The following is a 15,594-nucleotide window of genomic DNA, read 5'->3' as shown; positions in this document are numbered from 1 at the left end:
GGTCATAATTAAAATTAGATTTAATGAATACAAAGTGAAGTCGATTGCAATTTACAATAGATAATTTGTATTTAATTAATTTATTAATTCAGTTATCTGTCAAATTCTTCTGTGTAGCTTAATTTCTTATCTAATCGTAGACAAGCTCTTCCAGAGTGTCCATCAATAATAAAGTAGTCAATTAAGATTCAAAACAGTATGGATATGTAGTACACAATCGAGTCAAATTACTGCATTATTACTTTTTTTTCTTTTCTTTCTTTTATTTATATTGCAATGAATCAATTGAAATGATAATTGCTGATGGATCTATGTTACATTTGTTTCTACAAATTAACTGTTGCCAGTTTCAGTTGTATACTTTTAATTCATATGTTTCTTTTTATATTCTTATTCTGACCTGGATGGAGGTAAAGGGGTGTGGGAAGGAAGACCTGTGGGTCATGGTAATTTGGTTAACCTTTTCCAAACCCAGGCAGCCTGTTCATCTCTACTCCAGGTCCTTTGTATTATGTCACGTATATCCTATTGTTTATGTAATTTATATTGTACTGTAATTTATGTATTTTGAAATGCCAAATAAATAACAATAATAATACCATTCCATTCCATGGATTCAGCAGGTAGACCAAGCACTAGTAAGAAAAAGGGATAGTACATCGATGAGACATGTTTGTATGCCAGACGGCTTTGAAGAAGAAGGATCAGAAGATGACTGTGGAATGCCTGCACGAAAAGGCCAAGAAGGGCCAAATTAGCTATTGTGCCCAGGCGCCATTAGATCCGCCAAGCCGACCAAAATTAACCTCCGAATGCGTGCAAGCGAGAGCTCACCGAGGTGGGTCACGCATGACCGCACATCCACAAAAGGTTGCGATTTGTGTGGAGACGTTCCGGTTCGGTATGTTTCGCAATGCATTCTCTCCGAGCTCCGGGAGCTTGCAAGCTAGAGAAGCTCTTTCTCAAAAGTACAGCGTAGGTATAGACTCTAGTGCTATGGAGGGCTCTCTTTTGGAAATATCGCTTCCATACCAACATTCACTTTATTCTTAAGAAGAAAAACCAGGTAATGACGTTTTTACAATGAAATATTAGGCTATTCATATACCTCAAATGTCGAATTGTATCCAATTTCATGTACATACATGTATCATGATAATTGTGGTTTCAACAAAACACACAATTGAAAAAAGGAAGTAACTGTTAATTAAAGTGGATATAAGTATATAGTGGGATAATCTTATTAACCAATGTAGAAGTGTGTAGTTATCTCCCTCTAAAAACATCATACATTATCATATAATGACCATGAGTTTTCTTTTATTTTTCCCCATGAACAATATTCGTCACATGACCTGCTACCATGGTAAAATAAAGTAACATATGTGTAATATATACACACTTTTATGTCATGTGTTTACAGGACAGTTGGGGTGAATCTCTCCGCAACAAATTTAAGAAAGAAAGGAAGAGGACTAAAATCAAAGGGCAACAACAAGCAACCTTCTCCTGTCAGAAAGGTTCGAGTATCAAAGGAGGTTGTGTATATTTGATTGCATTGATGTTGTTTTTCTTTATATTGTGATTGATGCATTTCTTGCAATCTTAGAAAAAATTGATATTTATGAAATGTGTTCGGCCCTCATTTCCAAAAAATATAGTGCATGTATATATCAATTTAACATTCTATGAGAGCACGTTAGGGGCATATGGTATTGAAAATATATGTATAATTTCCGAAACGTTTTTAAAATACCACTCTGTTTGATTTTACAGGTAGCATATGAAGTTGAAGGGGAAGATGGGACCATCATATTAGTGAATTAAAAAGCTGGCACCATGTAAAATTCCTGGCCCTACCACAATAACAGACAAGCTGGAGAGAGCATATGCTGATTGACAGCAATTCATCAAGGAATACTGTTTATAGAAATCCTGACAAGATATCCTATACTGAAAGAGGAAAACCGGTTAATGAAGCTTTTACAATAAAAGATTAGGCTATATAGATACCTAACAATACCTCGCACGGGGTCAACCTTGGCAACTGCACAAGTTGTGGATCTTGTTATCTGTAAAAGTAGCAGACCTTGTCAACTGCAGAAGTAGCCAACCTTGGCAACTGCAGAAGTAGCCGACCTTGGTAACTGCTGAAGTGAATCTTGTCAACTTCAAAAGTGGTAGATTTTGTCTACTGCAGAAGTAGTAGACCTTGTTGACTTCAGGAGTAGTAGACTGTCAACGGCAGAATTAGTGAACCTTGTCAATTGCAGGAGTAGTAGACCACGTAAACTGCAGAAGTAGATCTTGTTGACTTCAGGAGTAGACTTTGTCAACTGCAGAAGTAGCATACCTATTCAATTGTACGAGTAGTAGAGCTTGTCAACTGCAAAAGAATTAGGCCTTGTCAACTGCATAAGTAGACCTTGTCATCTGCAGAAGTAGTAGACGTTGTCGACTGCAGATGTAATAAACTTCATCAATCCAATCCAATCCAACTAGACCTCGTCAGCGGCAGAAGTAGTAGACTGTCAATGGCAGAAGTAGTGAACCTTGTCAACTGCAGGAGTAGTAGATCATGTCAACTGCAAAAGTAGCAGACCTTGTCAACTCCAGAGAAGTAGACCTTGTCAACTCCAGAGTAGTAGACTCCATCAACTGCAGAAGTAGTAGTCTTTGCCCTCTTGAAGATTCAATGATCCTAGGTTTTTCTCAAAGTCACCTCCTGTAAGATCCTAGAGCAGGATGAAAAGTAAAACATGGAAGCATTATTACATAATTGCTAATACTGCATGAAGTAAATGCAAATTTAGCTGAAATGACAACTACAACACTGTATTGTTTGGGGCATAAATACTTCAGAAAGCAAACACTGCAGAAGTGACCCGATATTTGATCCTCCAGCAATTGCCCCTGCCTCAATATTCCTCTAAGATAGTGGCCGGTATTCTAAAAAAGGCTCTAATTGTATGTTACAAAGTCATTGACTATGCAAATTTTTGTACATAATTATGCTTTTCATCTCATACACTAAAAATCCTGGACTAAGTGACTTAGCTAGGTTTTTAATTTTGAAATAAATTAGGATCAATTACTTTAGACATGACATATATACCTGTTTCATGCATATGATGAAAGGTGGTATCGCATCAGAGAAGTGTACAATTGAAACCCTGGGTTTTGGTGACTTCTACAATAAAAACAAGAATATGATGAAAACCTTAAAGGGGAATCCAACCCAAATAAAAACTTGTTTTTATAAGAAAAAGAAAAATCAGACAAGTTGATAGGTGAAAGTTTGAACAATATTGGACAAACAACACGAAAGTTATGAATCTTTAAAAGTTGTAACTATTGGTAATCACTATACTCATGGAGACTTCAAATTGGCCGCATATGGGATGTCATAGTGATGTAAGGCAAGGACTACTCTTCCTTGTACTCAAATACATATTATGGCTAAAATGTCATTTTTCCCAAAAGTTTTCTTTCAAATTATATTTTTCTTTCATGAGGACATTAAACAATATACTACCTGGGTTATATTTAGATCACTGCCCCAGGGGAATGGGTACTTAGGAGAAAACCACAAATCACTGATAATAAAGTACATGGCCTATGGGAAAGTTGTCCTTGCCCCTTGTCATAATTTACTTACCCAGTTGCCAATTTGAAATCTACATACTATTAATGAACTCAATTTTAAAGCAGCTATAACTTTCTTATTGCTTGTGCGATTTCTTTCAAACTTTCACCATTCTTTTTTATTTATTTTTCTCCATCCCAACACAACATTTTATGGCCAAGGCTGGATTCCCCTTTAAATGTTTACCCAGATATGAGAGCCGAGTTAAAATATAGAGAAAATGTAATCATCACAAAGCTAATACACAATGCAATTTATTAGAAAAGATTACAGTGATCAAAGATAGTACATAAACAGCTCTCGAATTAACTTAAACTTTGTACATTTCTGTGTTTATATATTTGTCACAATACGCTTTCTAAATAATATTCACAACAATATCAAAGCATTCTATCAAAGTATTCTATACATACAAATAACAAATGTATTAGTCTTAATTAAAGTTATTTTTTATTATTATGTACTGTAATTGTTTATGAATTTACAATGTCAGTTATTTATTGTTACTTCAGATAGCCCTAGTCTGATGGAGCATTCAATGACAAGGAGGCAAAAAATATATATAATTTTTTTGGTGGGCTCCTTTTCACATCCTACTGAATAAGTCTGCAATATTGGTTAAGCTTTAACATTGCAATGAATGGGGATTTTCCAGGGCACTGGTTTTTTTTTTCAGGCCTTTTTTAACATTTCGGGGGCAAAATCCTTCCGAGCCCCCGTGTGTAATTTTTTTCACCTGTTGACAAGACAGTAGTAACAATCTCTCACCTTGCTCTCTTCATAGATATAGACTCCTTTCTCAATCTTCTTTTCATCAACATCACAAAATGCAATCACCTGAAATAAAAAAATATACAAGAAAAGAAGAAACTATGAGGTAGGGAGGGGGTAAGGGCAATTACTGCGAATTTGATCACTTGATTGCATATAATAATCAATGTAAATAAGCATAAAAATTCAGCAATACGATCAAGCGCTAAGCTTTGTGTTGCAGGCCCAGGTGAGTGTTTCATAAAGCTGTTCGTAATTTACAAGCGACCTTACCAATGGCTAATGACGCTTTCCTACCAACTGACTCAACAATGAAAGTCTGCTGTAAATTTTTTACAAGAGAGGGTCACCAGTCATTCACAAAGTTGCTCGTAACTTACGATTAGCTTTATGAAACACTCAATGGGACTCAAAATAGAAATCGGTTATTGTATGTTGTTTGTGGTTTTGAAACTTAAGTAAAAAAAATAAAATTGAAGAAAAATTTGCAACTGCATCCACTAACCCACGTTTATTGACATTAAGGAATGAAATCATGCATTCATACAGGTGCCAAGCAATGATGCTAATACAAGCAGAGTGGATATTGTTGTCAACCTTCAAGATAAGAGGTCCTAAGTGCATGCCTGCTAAAGTATCATGTATTCCATAATATTAAGGTTCCATGGCATTTGCTTCGGTGACAATTGCTCTGATGGAAAATCTGCACATTATGCCAAACATAAATCTTAACCTCCAAAACTAAATAAACCCTAATCCTTATCTTTACATTTTTTTAAACCCAAAACTATTTACAATCCTAACTCTAACCCTATGCTCTCTGAGATATTTAGACCAAAGCAAATGTCACAGGAGCAATGTCACAATTCTATATGCACAGCGCACTAAGGTATTATTCAAACAGATGTGTTAACTGTACACTAGCATAACTACCAACTATCGGTGGAAACCATAAGCTCATGATTAAAGAACAAGGTGCAAACTGAAAGGTTGAAAATATACAACTCCACCTGCTCAGGTTGACATTAAAAGAAAATGTTTTACTTATTATTCTTAATAGTACCTTTTGTTTGTTCTCATCCTTGAGCGTTCTGTAGAACCTTCGACCCTGTTTACCAGCATTCCAGATGGTGAATTGATTCCAGCCACAAAGAACTTGCTCTTCAAAGGAAGATACTTGGATCTCCCAGATCGTCTCCCTGTGAGTGAAAGAAAAAAAATTATGTTTGCTGTAGAGGAAGTTCTTGATGGCATGCATCTACGTGTACAGAGCAGCCAGAGTGCTTTATGGGTATTCCATGTCTATACCCAGAGCTGCCAACATTGGGAAGATAGAATCCAGTAGATTTCGCGGAGGTATGATTTTGTGAGGGAGCGGCGGAACGTTGTCCCAAGGATGGGAGTTTTGGGTAGCAAAACACATTAAGAAACAACATTTGATAGTAACTGACAGCTGTCTAAACCATCAGGCATCAAAACTTTTTGCAGATAGATAAATGCACATAAGAGAGATTTCATGAATTGTCATTGACTAAATATATACTTCAGGCAATACAGTATTTTTTAAAAATAATTCATAAAAGAATGCATTCAACATGAAAATACCTTTATCCAGAGGGGGAAGGGGCTGCAGTAGTGGTAAACATGGTATTGGTAAATGAGCTTGCCTGGCCCTGTAAAGACTTATAATTATATGTGGCCTGTTTAAAGTGAGGGATTCCTGTGAAAATTGTCACACAGTCCCATTCCGCTTGAAAATTATCTTTATACTTCGAAAAAATATTTTGTCGTCTTGGTCTTGGATGACTCCATCTCCATAATCTCCATGGTCACTGACGATGCGATTGTACTTGTAGTGTGGATACGTCGTGACGGGGCGTGCTTCGCACAGCTCAGCCAGCCAGCGCCAGGCCAGGCTAGCTCACTCACGAAAGAGAAAATGTTCGAATCCGATCAACCCAAGTGAAAGTACCGTAGGCGAAAAAATCTCCACTTTTCTTCTGTTCTTCAGGATTGTCAATAAAATTATTCCTGAAAGTCGGGGTGTAATAGTAATCCACTTCTTAATCCCATCGTTGATCCAGTTTCAGCTCGAATAAAGCACACAAAAGCTTACGAAAAATGCCTCGCAGTGCTTGTGGACTTCCCTTCTCGTAGCCCCCTGGCGCAGCGCGGCCGACCGGAGACCAGGCAGGCCCGCGCTGGGGCGCATCGGGGGGCATGTGCATGGAGTGCCGCTGAAGTGTTTCCATCACACACGTTGCAGAACCCGGAAATAAAATGGCTTGTTAGACTAAGTCACCAGTCGTTCAGTAAAATTATCTTCATTTACATTGGAAATCAACGTACGATTATACAAAAACTGGTAAAAGTTACTGGGTAAAATGAAAATGTGATAAGGAGGTTCCACGTGGGTGTTAGGGAGTTGAACATGCTAGACTCGTAAAACAGTCGTTTGTATGAATTTTACAATTTAACAGCTAAAAATCCTTATTATCCGGGAGATTTTGGCATGGGGTCGGGAAAACGGGAGATCGGATCGCAATCCAGTATTCTCCCGCAGGATCCGGGAGACTTGGAAGCTCTGCTATACCTAACAAACCCTTCACTCATTTGTTCATTATCTCATCCATTCATTTATTCATTATTTTATTATGGGAATTTTGATGTGATTCCAGATGCTGTAAGACAAGAGACATAAGAGATGTATTAATTCATGCGATCGTTCATTCATTCATTCACTCATTCATGCGATTGTTAGTTCGTTCTTTCATGCTATCGTTCATTCATTCATTCATGCGATCGTTTGTTCGTTCTTTCATTTGATCGTTCGTTCATTCATTCATTCATGGAATCATTCGTTTGTTGTTTCATTTGTTCATTTGTTCAATTATTCATCCATCCATCCATTCGATGTCTAACCTGAGAACGGAGTGAGTAGTAGCTCCAGGATGATACCTATACATCATCAGGATTTCATTCACTCTGTAGAGCTCCCCTCCACCTTTCAAATGTGCCATGAAGAAGATCAGATCTTCCGGTGTACCCTGTGTACATAAAAGGGTATTAATAATTATTGTTAAATTCACAAAAAATGAAATATGCTGCATCTTACAGAGCAGCCAGAGTGCTTTATGGGTATTCCATGTCTATACCCAGAGCTGCCAACATTGGAATTATACATTCCAGTAGATTTCGTGGAGGTATGATTTTGTGAGGGAGCGGCGGAATGTTGTCCCATGGATGGGAGTTTTGGGTAGCAAAACACATTAAGAAACAATATTTGATAGTAACTGACAGCTGTCTTAACCATCAAAATTTTTGGAAATCAATGTACAACTATACAAAAACTGGTAAAAGTTACTGGGTAAAATGAAAATGTGATAAGGAGGTTCCACGTGGGTGTAAGGGAGTTGAACATGCTAGACTCGTAAAACAGTAGTTTGTATGAATTTTACAATTGAACAGCTAAAAATCCTGATTATCCGGGAGATTTTGGCATGGGGTCGGGAGAACAGGAGATTGGATCGCAATCCAGGATCTGGGAGACTTGGAAGCTCTGCATCTTATAATGTTATTCCTGCACAAAATGCATGCACTTTCTCCACTCCCCGGGAGCACTCCAACAAGAGTTCCAAGACTCAATTGCAAGGTATACTGCATAGACTATCCCACCAGCAAAGTGTCAGTGGATTGACACCTTGCCAAGGGATGCTAGGCTGTGATAGGATTCAAACACATTATCCTTCGATTACAAGGCTAGAGTCTGGCTCGCTACAACACGATACTTCCACAATCTTAAATACAAAAGAAATAGTGAGTGTGTAACATTGACTGCTCTATCATTTGATCAAGGACCAAGATGTCCAAAAAACTGTTATGTGAAAACAAGCAAAATATGACATTCTGAGTCTACATCTGTTTGTGACAGTTTTCAGTGTAACAATTGGTTTCATACTATTCTCTTTTTCATCCACATTGGATCTAAAATAAGGTAATGATACTTTAGATATTCTGCTTATTCACACAAAGCAGATTTGAATTTTAAATGGAATACAAACCATCAGCCATAATAGCCCCACCTCAAGTCCTTGACTACTAAGTCTGGCCAGGTTTATTACCCATAATGCAATATCTTAAGCAGTGTAGTCTTATACTACATGTATCTCACTTGAATGACAACACACTAATACACTACTCAATGAATTGGTCCCACAATAACTATGTTACCAAGTAGAAAAACAAGTACTGTTCCACTCAAAACATTTACCTTTTTCTATAGATACAAGTATAATTATTGGCTAATTAATTGTCTGTATTAATTATCAATAGGTTATAATTTCAAAATGTATGTTTCAAGACTAGCTATTTATAGCATACAGTCATAGGTCAGTTCGCATCCCCTATTAAAGATCATCTATAAAGTTTCAGAACTAACCTTTCCACTCTCATCAAACTTTCCAATTTTGTCAAAGACTTCTCTTGAGCAGAACCATGTTGGCATGGCAACCGTTGGACCGTGTGATGTGTAGGCCTGAAAAACAAATTATAGAAAAAAAAATAATAATCATAACAGCAGCAACTACTAAGAAAGTTTTGGGGCACTAGTAAAAGTAGTAGAAATAGTAGCCATAGAAATAGTAATAGTACTTGACAGAAGTAGCAGCAGCATTAGTAGCAGTCATAGCAGTAGTAGCAGTAGAAAAAGTAGTAGTAGTAGTATAGTAGTACTTAAGTACTGTCTACTTATTATTTTTCACTTTGTCAAACAATTTTTTTTTCATAAACACTTCATGTATCCAAAAAAACAAAGTTGATATTAGACAAGATACTATAGCCTAACTGGAAATTATACAGAACGGTTAGGAGGCTAAATGGCAAGTATATCACATGATTAGAGGATGAATTATTGGTCTTAGACAAAGTAAAGTAGGATTAGAGCAAAGGGAAAGTAGACCAAGCGGGTGAAGACCAAATGGCATTTTACCAATAAAACACCGCATACCTGAGTGTACAACTGTTCTTGTTCAAGTCTATTGCACCAATCTGTGAATCGTGGGGTAGAGTCCACAGGGAGACGTCTGAACTGACAACTAACTATCTGAAAAAAGGAGTTACATGTACCAGCAAAGAAATGAGATCCATTCATTTTACAATGAAAGATAAAAGAGATTTCTTAAAACCCTTCAGCTTCAGGGGGTGCTGCCCTCAGAAACCCCTACCGCAGTACCGCCCTTGGACCCCGAAAAGATCTGTGAAATGTTTCTACAAGTATGTACTTCACATTTCTAATGTTGGCAGGTAAGAAACGAATTGAGTTTGGCTTTGTAGTATTAACATTTTTTTTTTGTAATATTCATAATGTATAAATAAACCATAAGCCACTTACAGCACTTGGTCTTGAGACAGCTGCTGCTAACTGCATCTCAATTCTTCTGCTGTCCATTACATCATCCTACAGGAGAAGAATTATCACAAAAAGAGAATCAAACCACCATTCCATAATACAGATGTTTGTAATCATCACTGAATGAAAATTGCCAATCAAGAACATTGTTGAACACACATTTTGTTTGACACACTGACACACAATCAGATTACACTAATCAGAATTCAATATTGCCTATCAAATTCAACGGCTTTCTATTTTTAAAGTTTCCCACAACAATATATGATTATAAATTATTATCACTTCTGTGGTAATCATGAATAACATAGATATGTGTCAGTCATACATGGAAAAAAAAGAAGCTTTAACTCACAAACCAATATACTCACTGCATCAAGAAAGCATAAGAATTGTCCACTGCTTGCTCCAATGGCCCGATTTCTGGCTGCACCCACTGAAAAAAACAAATGGGGAAATATTGAGGCATTCCAAAAGCTCTCTTTCATGATGAAAATTGAATAAGATCTATATACATGTATGCATAAAATTATGCGAAATCTCTCAGATCTTTTTTTTGGGGGGAGGGGGTAATACATGCATGTCTCAAAATGAAGAAAATAAATGGATATGCAGTTTCATGTTAAATAAGAAATGTCAGTAATCTTACATAGAATTTTTACATGAGTCACAAGGATAAAAGTGAACAAGCAAGACTACATAAAAAAGTGTCTGTTCATCTTAAACAGATAAGTGAAAGTATGGAGTAATGGGCTCTACAAATTATAGGTTGGCAATCAATTATTAAATGGCAATGCCAAATCAAATTCATTGTTATACGCACTCTTTATTCAAAACACTGACCAGGAACTACATGTAATGAATATTTGCAAAGCTTAGTGTTATACCTGGTGGGAGTTCCACAAAGCTGTTGGTAACTTATGAGTGACTTAACGAATGACTGGTGATCCTTTCTTCTGGTATATGATATACATCAAATTGTCATTGGTGTGGGTTTAACTCCTAAGAAAGGATCACCAGTCTATCATAAAGTCGCTGATGATAACGTACCATTGCTTTATGTAACACCCACTACAAAACTAAAGTTTACAAGTAATTGAGCTAGACATTGGCAATTTCAAATAAATGTCATAAGAGGCATAATAGTTAGCTGTCTTTATAAAACATCTAGCCTTACCTCCAACAGGTGTGCCATTGTGACCATTTATCAACATGGAGATGCCAGCTTTCTCCATTTTAGATTTGAAGCCTTCAAGAATGGACGCTGTCATGTCCTGAAAACAGGATTGGAATGATTTTTCAGAAATAACATGAATGAAATCCAACACTGGACCAACATTTTACAATACTATCAATGGAATTTAAATTCAACAATATACATGCCTTGACAAGGAGTAGCAACTTGCAATGAAAACCTTACTTTGTGCCATTTTCTCTTAAATTTTAGATTTTCTTGATAAAGCAAAATAACATTTAACCATGAAATACCATGCAATATGGAAGTTTATTCAAGCTTATGAAGAAGTTGAACAACCATTTTCTTCTAATTAAGTATACACTCACATTTCGAGATGTTACCCAGGGTCAGTATATTTTGAGAGTAAAAAAGGAACAAACGATAAAGATATTTCTTATGTTACATATTAGAAGAATTGTAAGAGAAATTAAATTCATCAATTTACTTATTTTTTCTCTAAGGATATTCATTGCATGTGATTAAAGAATATTCCAGAATATCTCAGTAAAACTTTGGTATGTAGGCATGGGACAGAATAATGATTAGTATTTTTGTAATGTACAATGATCTTGGCAGACAATAGGATTAGCTGTTGTTTACATTGAGGTCATTCAAGAGTCTTCTAGAACATGGAGAATTGGACTGTTCTAGAAAGAAGCAAAATGTTCTTTTTAAAGACAATACTAGAAGCTTCCAGTGTAGTGCTAATTAATATATAAAGCTGGCAGTTATAGAATAGTTTACATGTATCTCCAACTGGAATACAACATTAACTTCTGTTTGAATTTATTTTGAGACAGGAATTCTCAGTTCTCATCAAGATTATCAACCTGTTCTAGAGAACATTCTTCAGCCCATGGATTTCTGAAGTCGCCTGTTTATCATCATCAACTTTGTCTTCACGGACATTTCAACTCAACTACATGTACAGTGACTGTATTTATCCATTGCCTTTCAACATCACTTTAACAAGGCAGAAGCGATTTTGTGTCTCGCCCACTGATGAATATAACCAGAAATATCGTGATTTGCGAGGGCACGCAACAGAATTGTATCGAAACTTCATTGTGAAATGACTGGGATGGAATAACACTTGTCATAAGAGCCTTGCACGTAAACTTTAATGTTGACCTGAAAATGACCTTTGACCTTACCATGTGACCTCCGACTGCAGCATAACATGCAGGTTACGTAAGTGCATCTACCATCCAAGTTTTGTTGAAAAGTGACTTACGGTTACGGAGTTAGGTGTCATAAGAGAGTCTTGCATGTAAACTTTAACATTGAATTGAAAATGACCTTTGACCTAACCATGTGACCTCTGACTGCAGCATAACATGCAGGTCCCCCAAGTCGATCAACCATCCAAGTTTGGTTGAAAAGTGACTTAAGGTTGCGGAGTTAGGTGTCAGAAGAGAGTCTTGCATGTAAACTTTAACGTTGACCTGAAAATGACCTTTGACCTTACCATGTGACCTCCGACTGCAGCATAACATGCAGGTCCCCCAAGTCCATCTACCATCCAAGTTTCGTTGAAAAGTGACTTACGGTTGTGGAGTTAGGTGTCATAAGAGAGTCTTGCATGTAAACTTTAATGTTGACCTGAAAATGACCTTTGACCTTACCATGTGACCTCTGACTGCAGCATAACATGCAGGTCCCCCAAGTCCATCTACCATATAAGTTTTGTTGAAAAGTGACTTACGGTTGCGGAGTTAGGTGTCATAAGAGAGTCTTGCATGTAAACTTTAACGTTGACCTGAAAATGACCTTTAACCTTACCATGTGACCTCCCACTGCAGCATAACATGCAGGTCCCCAAAGTCCATCTACCATCCAAGTTTGGTTGAAAAGCGACTTGCGGTTGTCGAGTTATGTGTCATTAGGTTTGTGACGGACGGACGACATTTGGATCCCTAAGTCTCGCCTTCACCTCTGGTGGGCGAGACAAAAAGGATGGACATTACCACATATCATTTGACCTTAGACCCCTAGATGGCCATTATTCCCATCATCCTCAAAGACACACAAGTGGTATTACCCATGGATCATATGTACCATGTGTGAACACAATTGATGCAGAAATAAGGAAATTAGGACAAGTAATTTAACAGAAACTTTACATTTTGACCCCTAGATGACCCAATGACACATCATCCTCACGAACACACATGTGGTATTACCCAAGGATTTGTTGAGCCAAGTGTGATGAAAATTGATGCGCAAGGAAATGTGAGTATGTTGAATAAAAACTTAATAAACAGATGAACATAACCTCACATCATTTGACTCCTAAATTACCATTGGCCCCATCATTCTCATTCCGGAGTGGTCACTCTCCAAATGGACTGCTACCCACCCATGTCCGACAACCTTCAGAAATGCACCCTTAACGGAGTAAACTACATTAACTAAATTTGCAACCCTAAATGGCGTAACTCATGAGAAAAGCCACCCTTAGTGGCGTTAACAGGGTATAAGTGGTATAAACATATCGAAATCGATTAATTTGATACCATACTGATTAATGATGTTAAATTGATGTTACATACAACAGGTATAAATTCCTGGCATTTTTTAAAAGTTATTGCAAGTAAGGCCAGCATATTTTACTCTCAATGACACCTCTCTTAGCCACTTTGAATAGCCCTCTTTTAGCCTAAATTAATGAATGCAGTGAAAATGTTGCTTGCCTTGAATGACTGATGCATCACTTACCATTCGTTTTACCAATTTCATCAAAACTTGAAAGAATGGAATCCATACCTGCTAATGTGTTAAAAAATATACATACATGTACATAAATCCCGGGGGGGCCACTTTCATTGACGAGTGGATACCATGCGCGACCATGGGGTCTTGAAAAGCACCCTTAACACGTATTTTCCATATTCTGAAAATGCACCCCTTAACAAGTATTGGCGTGTGAAACCCTACCCTTAAGAAGTATTGGAAACAAAACAATACTCTTGCCAAGTATTCCCTGAATTGACCCCCTAAACAAGTACAGCGATATTTTTATTGTTATGTCACGGCGGTCGTTGGTTTTAACCTTTACCTACATCATTGGGTTTAGTACAGCCCCACCTCCCACATCTCGCGCAAATTGTACTCTAAACAGTGTTGACTATTGGGGCAAAAAGTGCATCCTTTATAAAACATTTTAGTCTTAATTTTTTACACCCTCGCAAATTTGAACCTAAATACGTAGCTGTCCTTGCGAAAATAAATAGCCTTTTTTCATTATTTTTGTGTTTTTGACACCCTTATTACGTTACGTACGTAACATGCCCTACATGTATCTTGAAAAAGACATCCTTTTTACGTGTTTTTTTGGTCGCGCATGGTATCCACTCGCCAATGTAAGTGGCCCCCCTGGGACATAAATTAAACCTGTATCTTCTTTTTTTTTTTTTAATTGATAATAAAAAAAAAATCAATATAGAAATCCCCCAGTATGAATCAAACAAAATGGTAGACTATAAGCCTAAACCCTAGGCATGCTGCCTAGTATAGAGCCAGGTGTAAGACTATAGAAACTATACTGTAAGGGTTTCTCATAAGTGATGCGCTGGCCGGCGTGTGCGAGGATTGTGTATCCCTTAAAATCACGGCCTTCATGGTGTTTATGGCTGAGATCTGCTCCTGAATCTTCTCAAATTTGCAACCCTAAATGGCGTAGATCTATTCATATTTGCAACCCTAAATGGCATGAAGAGAGAGAGAAAAGGCTACCCCTACACCAGCGAATGGTCCTGAAATGCAACCCTTTTTTGCCAAAGACGTCGACGACGCCCGAGTGCCTGAAACGGGACCCTTTTCGATGCTTTTTCTGGACGCGGGTGCGTAGCAGATGTGTGAGAGTGACCCCCCTGGGATTCTCATGGGCTTGTATTTGGTATTACCCAAGGATCGTTTATGTACCAAGTATGAAATAAAGAAATGAGAGCAGGTTGAACAAAAAAAATGGACAATTTTGTAACAGACCAACAGACTAACAGACGAGATATTAAGTCACCTACGCCATCCAGTGGCAGGACATTGAGAGTAGACGGTGGGGTGAGCGATATTTTTATACAACAGTCCTCACCGGCCAAATAGTAACACATCACAGAAACAAATGCCATCGTGAGGAGGTCGCGTTCATACAACCAAAATTATTTTGGGCTGGAGAGGCAGCGATCAACATCCGGACTTTGACTAGAACATCTGATAATAATCCTGATTAATCCTACAGTGCTTGTGCGATAACCGGATGCTGAACGATTACTGATCGAGTATACTACAGAAATCAATTGCACATGCTAAATGATGCGAATATAAAAAGCCCCCGATGCATCTCTTACCACCAAGCATTGTCCGCCTGATTGTCAATCACATCGGTCAAAAATCAATGCATACCGTTCGGATATCCGTTGGTTAGTGACTAATATCCGAACAGACATTGATTGATAATCGGCCGATGTCTGGCTGAAATCTGCTCTCAAGGACTTGACCTCCAATGCTAGGGACACCAGTTGATTCACGGCTGGA

At 37.5% G+C, this 15,594-nt stretch overlaps 1 protein-coding gene across 2 annotated transcripts; it reads right to left on the bottom strand.

Moving 5' to 3' along the window:
* Positions 1 to 468: 468 nt before the first annotated feature.
* LOC129269892 (UDP-GlcNAc:betaGal beta-1,3-N-acetylglucosaminyltransferase-like protein 1) lies at positions 469 to 13,821 on the bottom strand. Of its 2 annotated transcripts, none has more exons than XM_064105423.1 (11): positions 13,780 to 13,821; positions 11,002 to 11,098; positions 10,196 to 10,260; positions 9,807 to 9,872; positions 9,423 to 9,518; positions 8,856 to 8,951; positions 7,340 to 7,464; positions 5,481 to 5,616; positions 4,415 to 4,483; positions 3,116 to 3,190; positions 469 to 2,735 (listed from the first exon to the last, which is right to left on the bottom strand). In XM_064105423.1, the coding sequence occupies exons 1-11, from the start codon at positions 13,798 to 13,800 to the stop codon at positions 2,655 to 2,657; spliced, it is 927 nt and encodes a 308-aa protein (XP_063961493.1). In that variant the 5' UTR covers positions 13,801 to 13,821; the 3' UTR covers positions 469 to 2,654. The 2 variants fall into 2 exon arrangements, with proteins under 2 accessions (XP_063961493.1, XP_063961494.1); XM_064105424.1 differs by lacking the exon at positions 13,780 to 13,821 and having other exon boundaries at positions 1,263 to 2,378; positions 2,627 to 2,735; positions 11,002 to 11,092.
* Between the last annotated feature and the right edge of the window lie 1,773 nt (positions 13,822 to 15,594).

The sequence above is a fragment of the Lytechinus pictus genome, chromosome 10 (assembly GCF_037042905.1).
Source record: "Lytechinus pictus isolate F3 Inbred chromosome 10, Lp3.0, whole genome shotgun sequence".
Taxonomy (NCBI): Eukaryota; Metazoa; Echinodermata; class Echinoidea; order Temnopleuroida; family Toxopneustidae; genus Lytechinus; species Lytechinus pictus.
The sequence above is the reverse complement of the archived record's forward strand: the minus strand, read 5'-3'. Positions and strand labels throughout refer to the sequence as shown.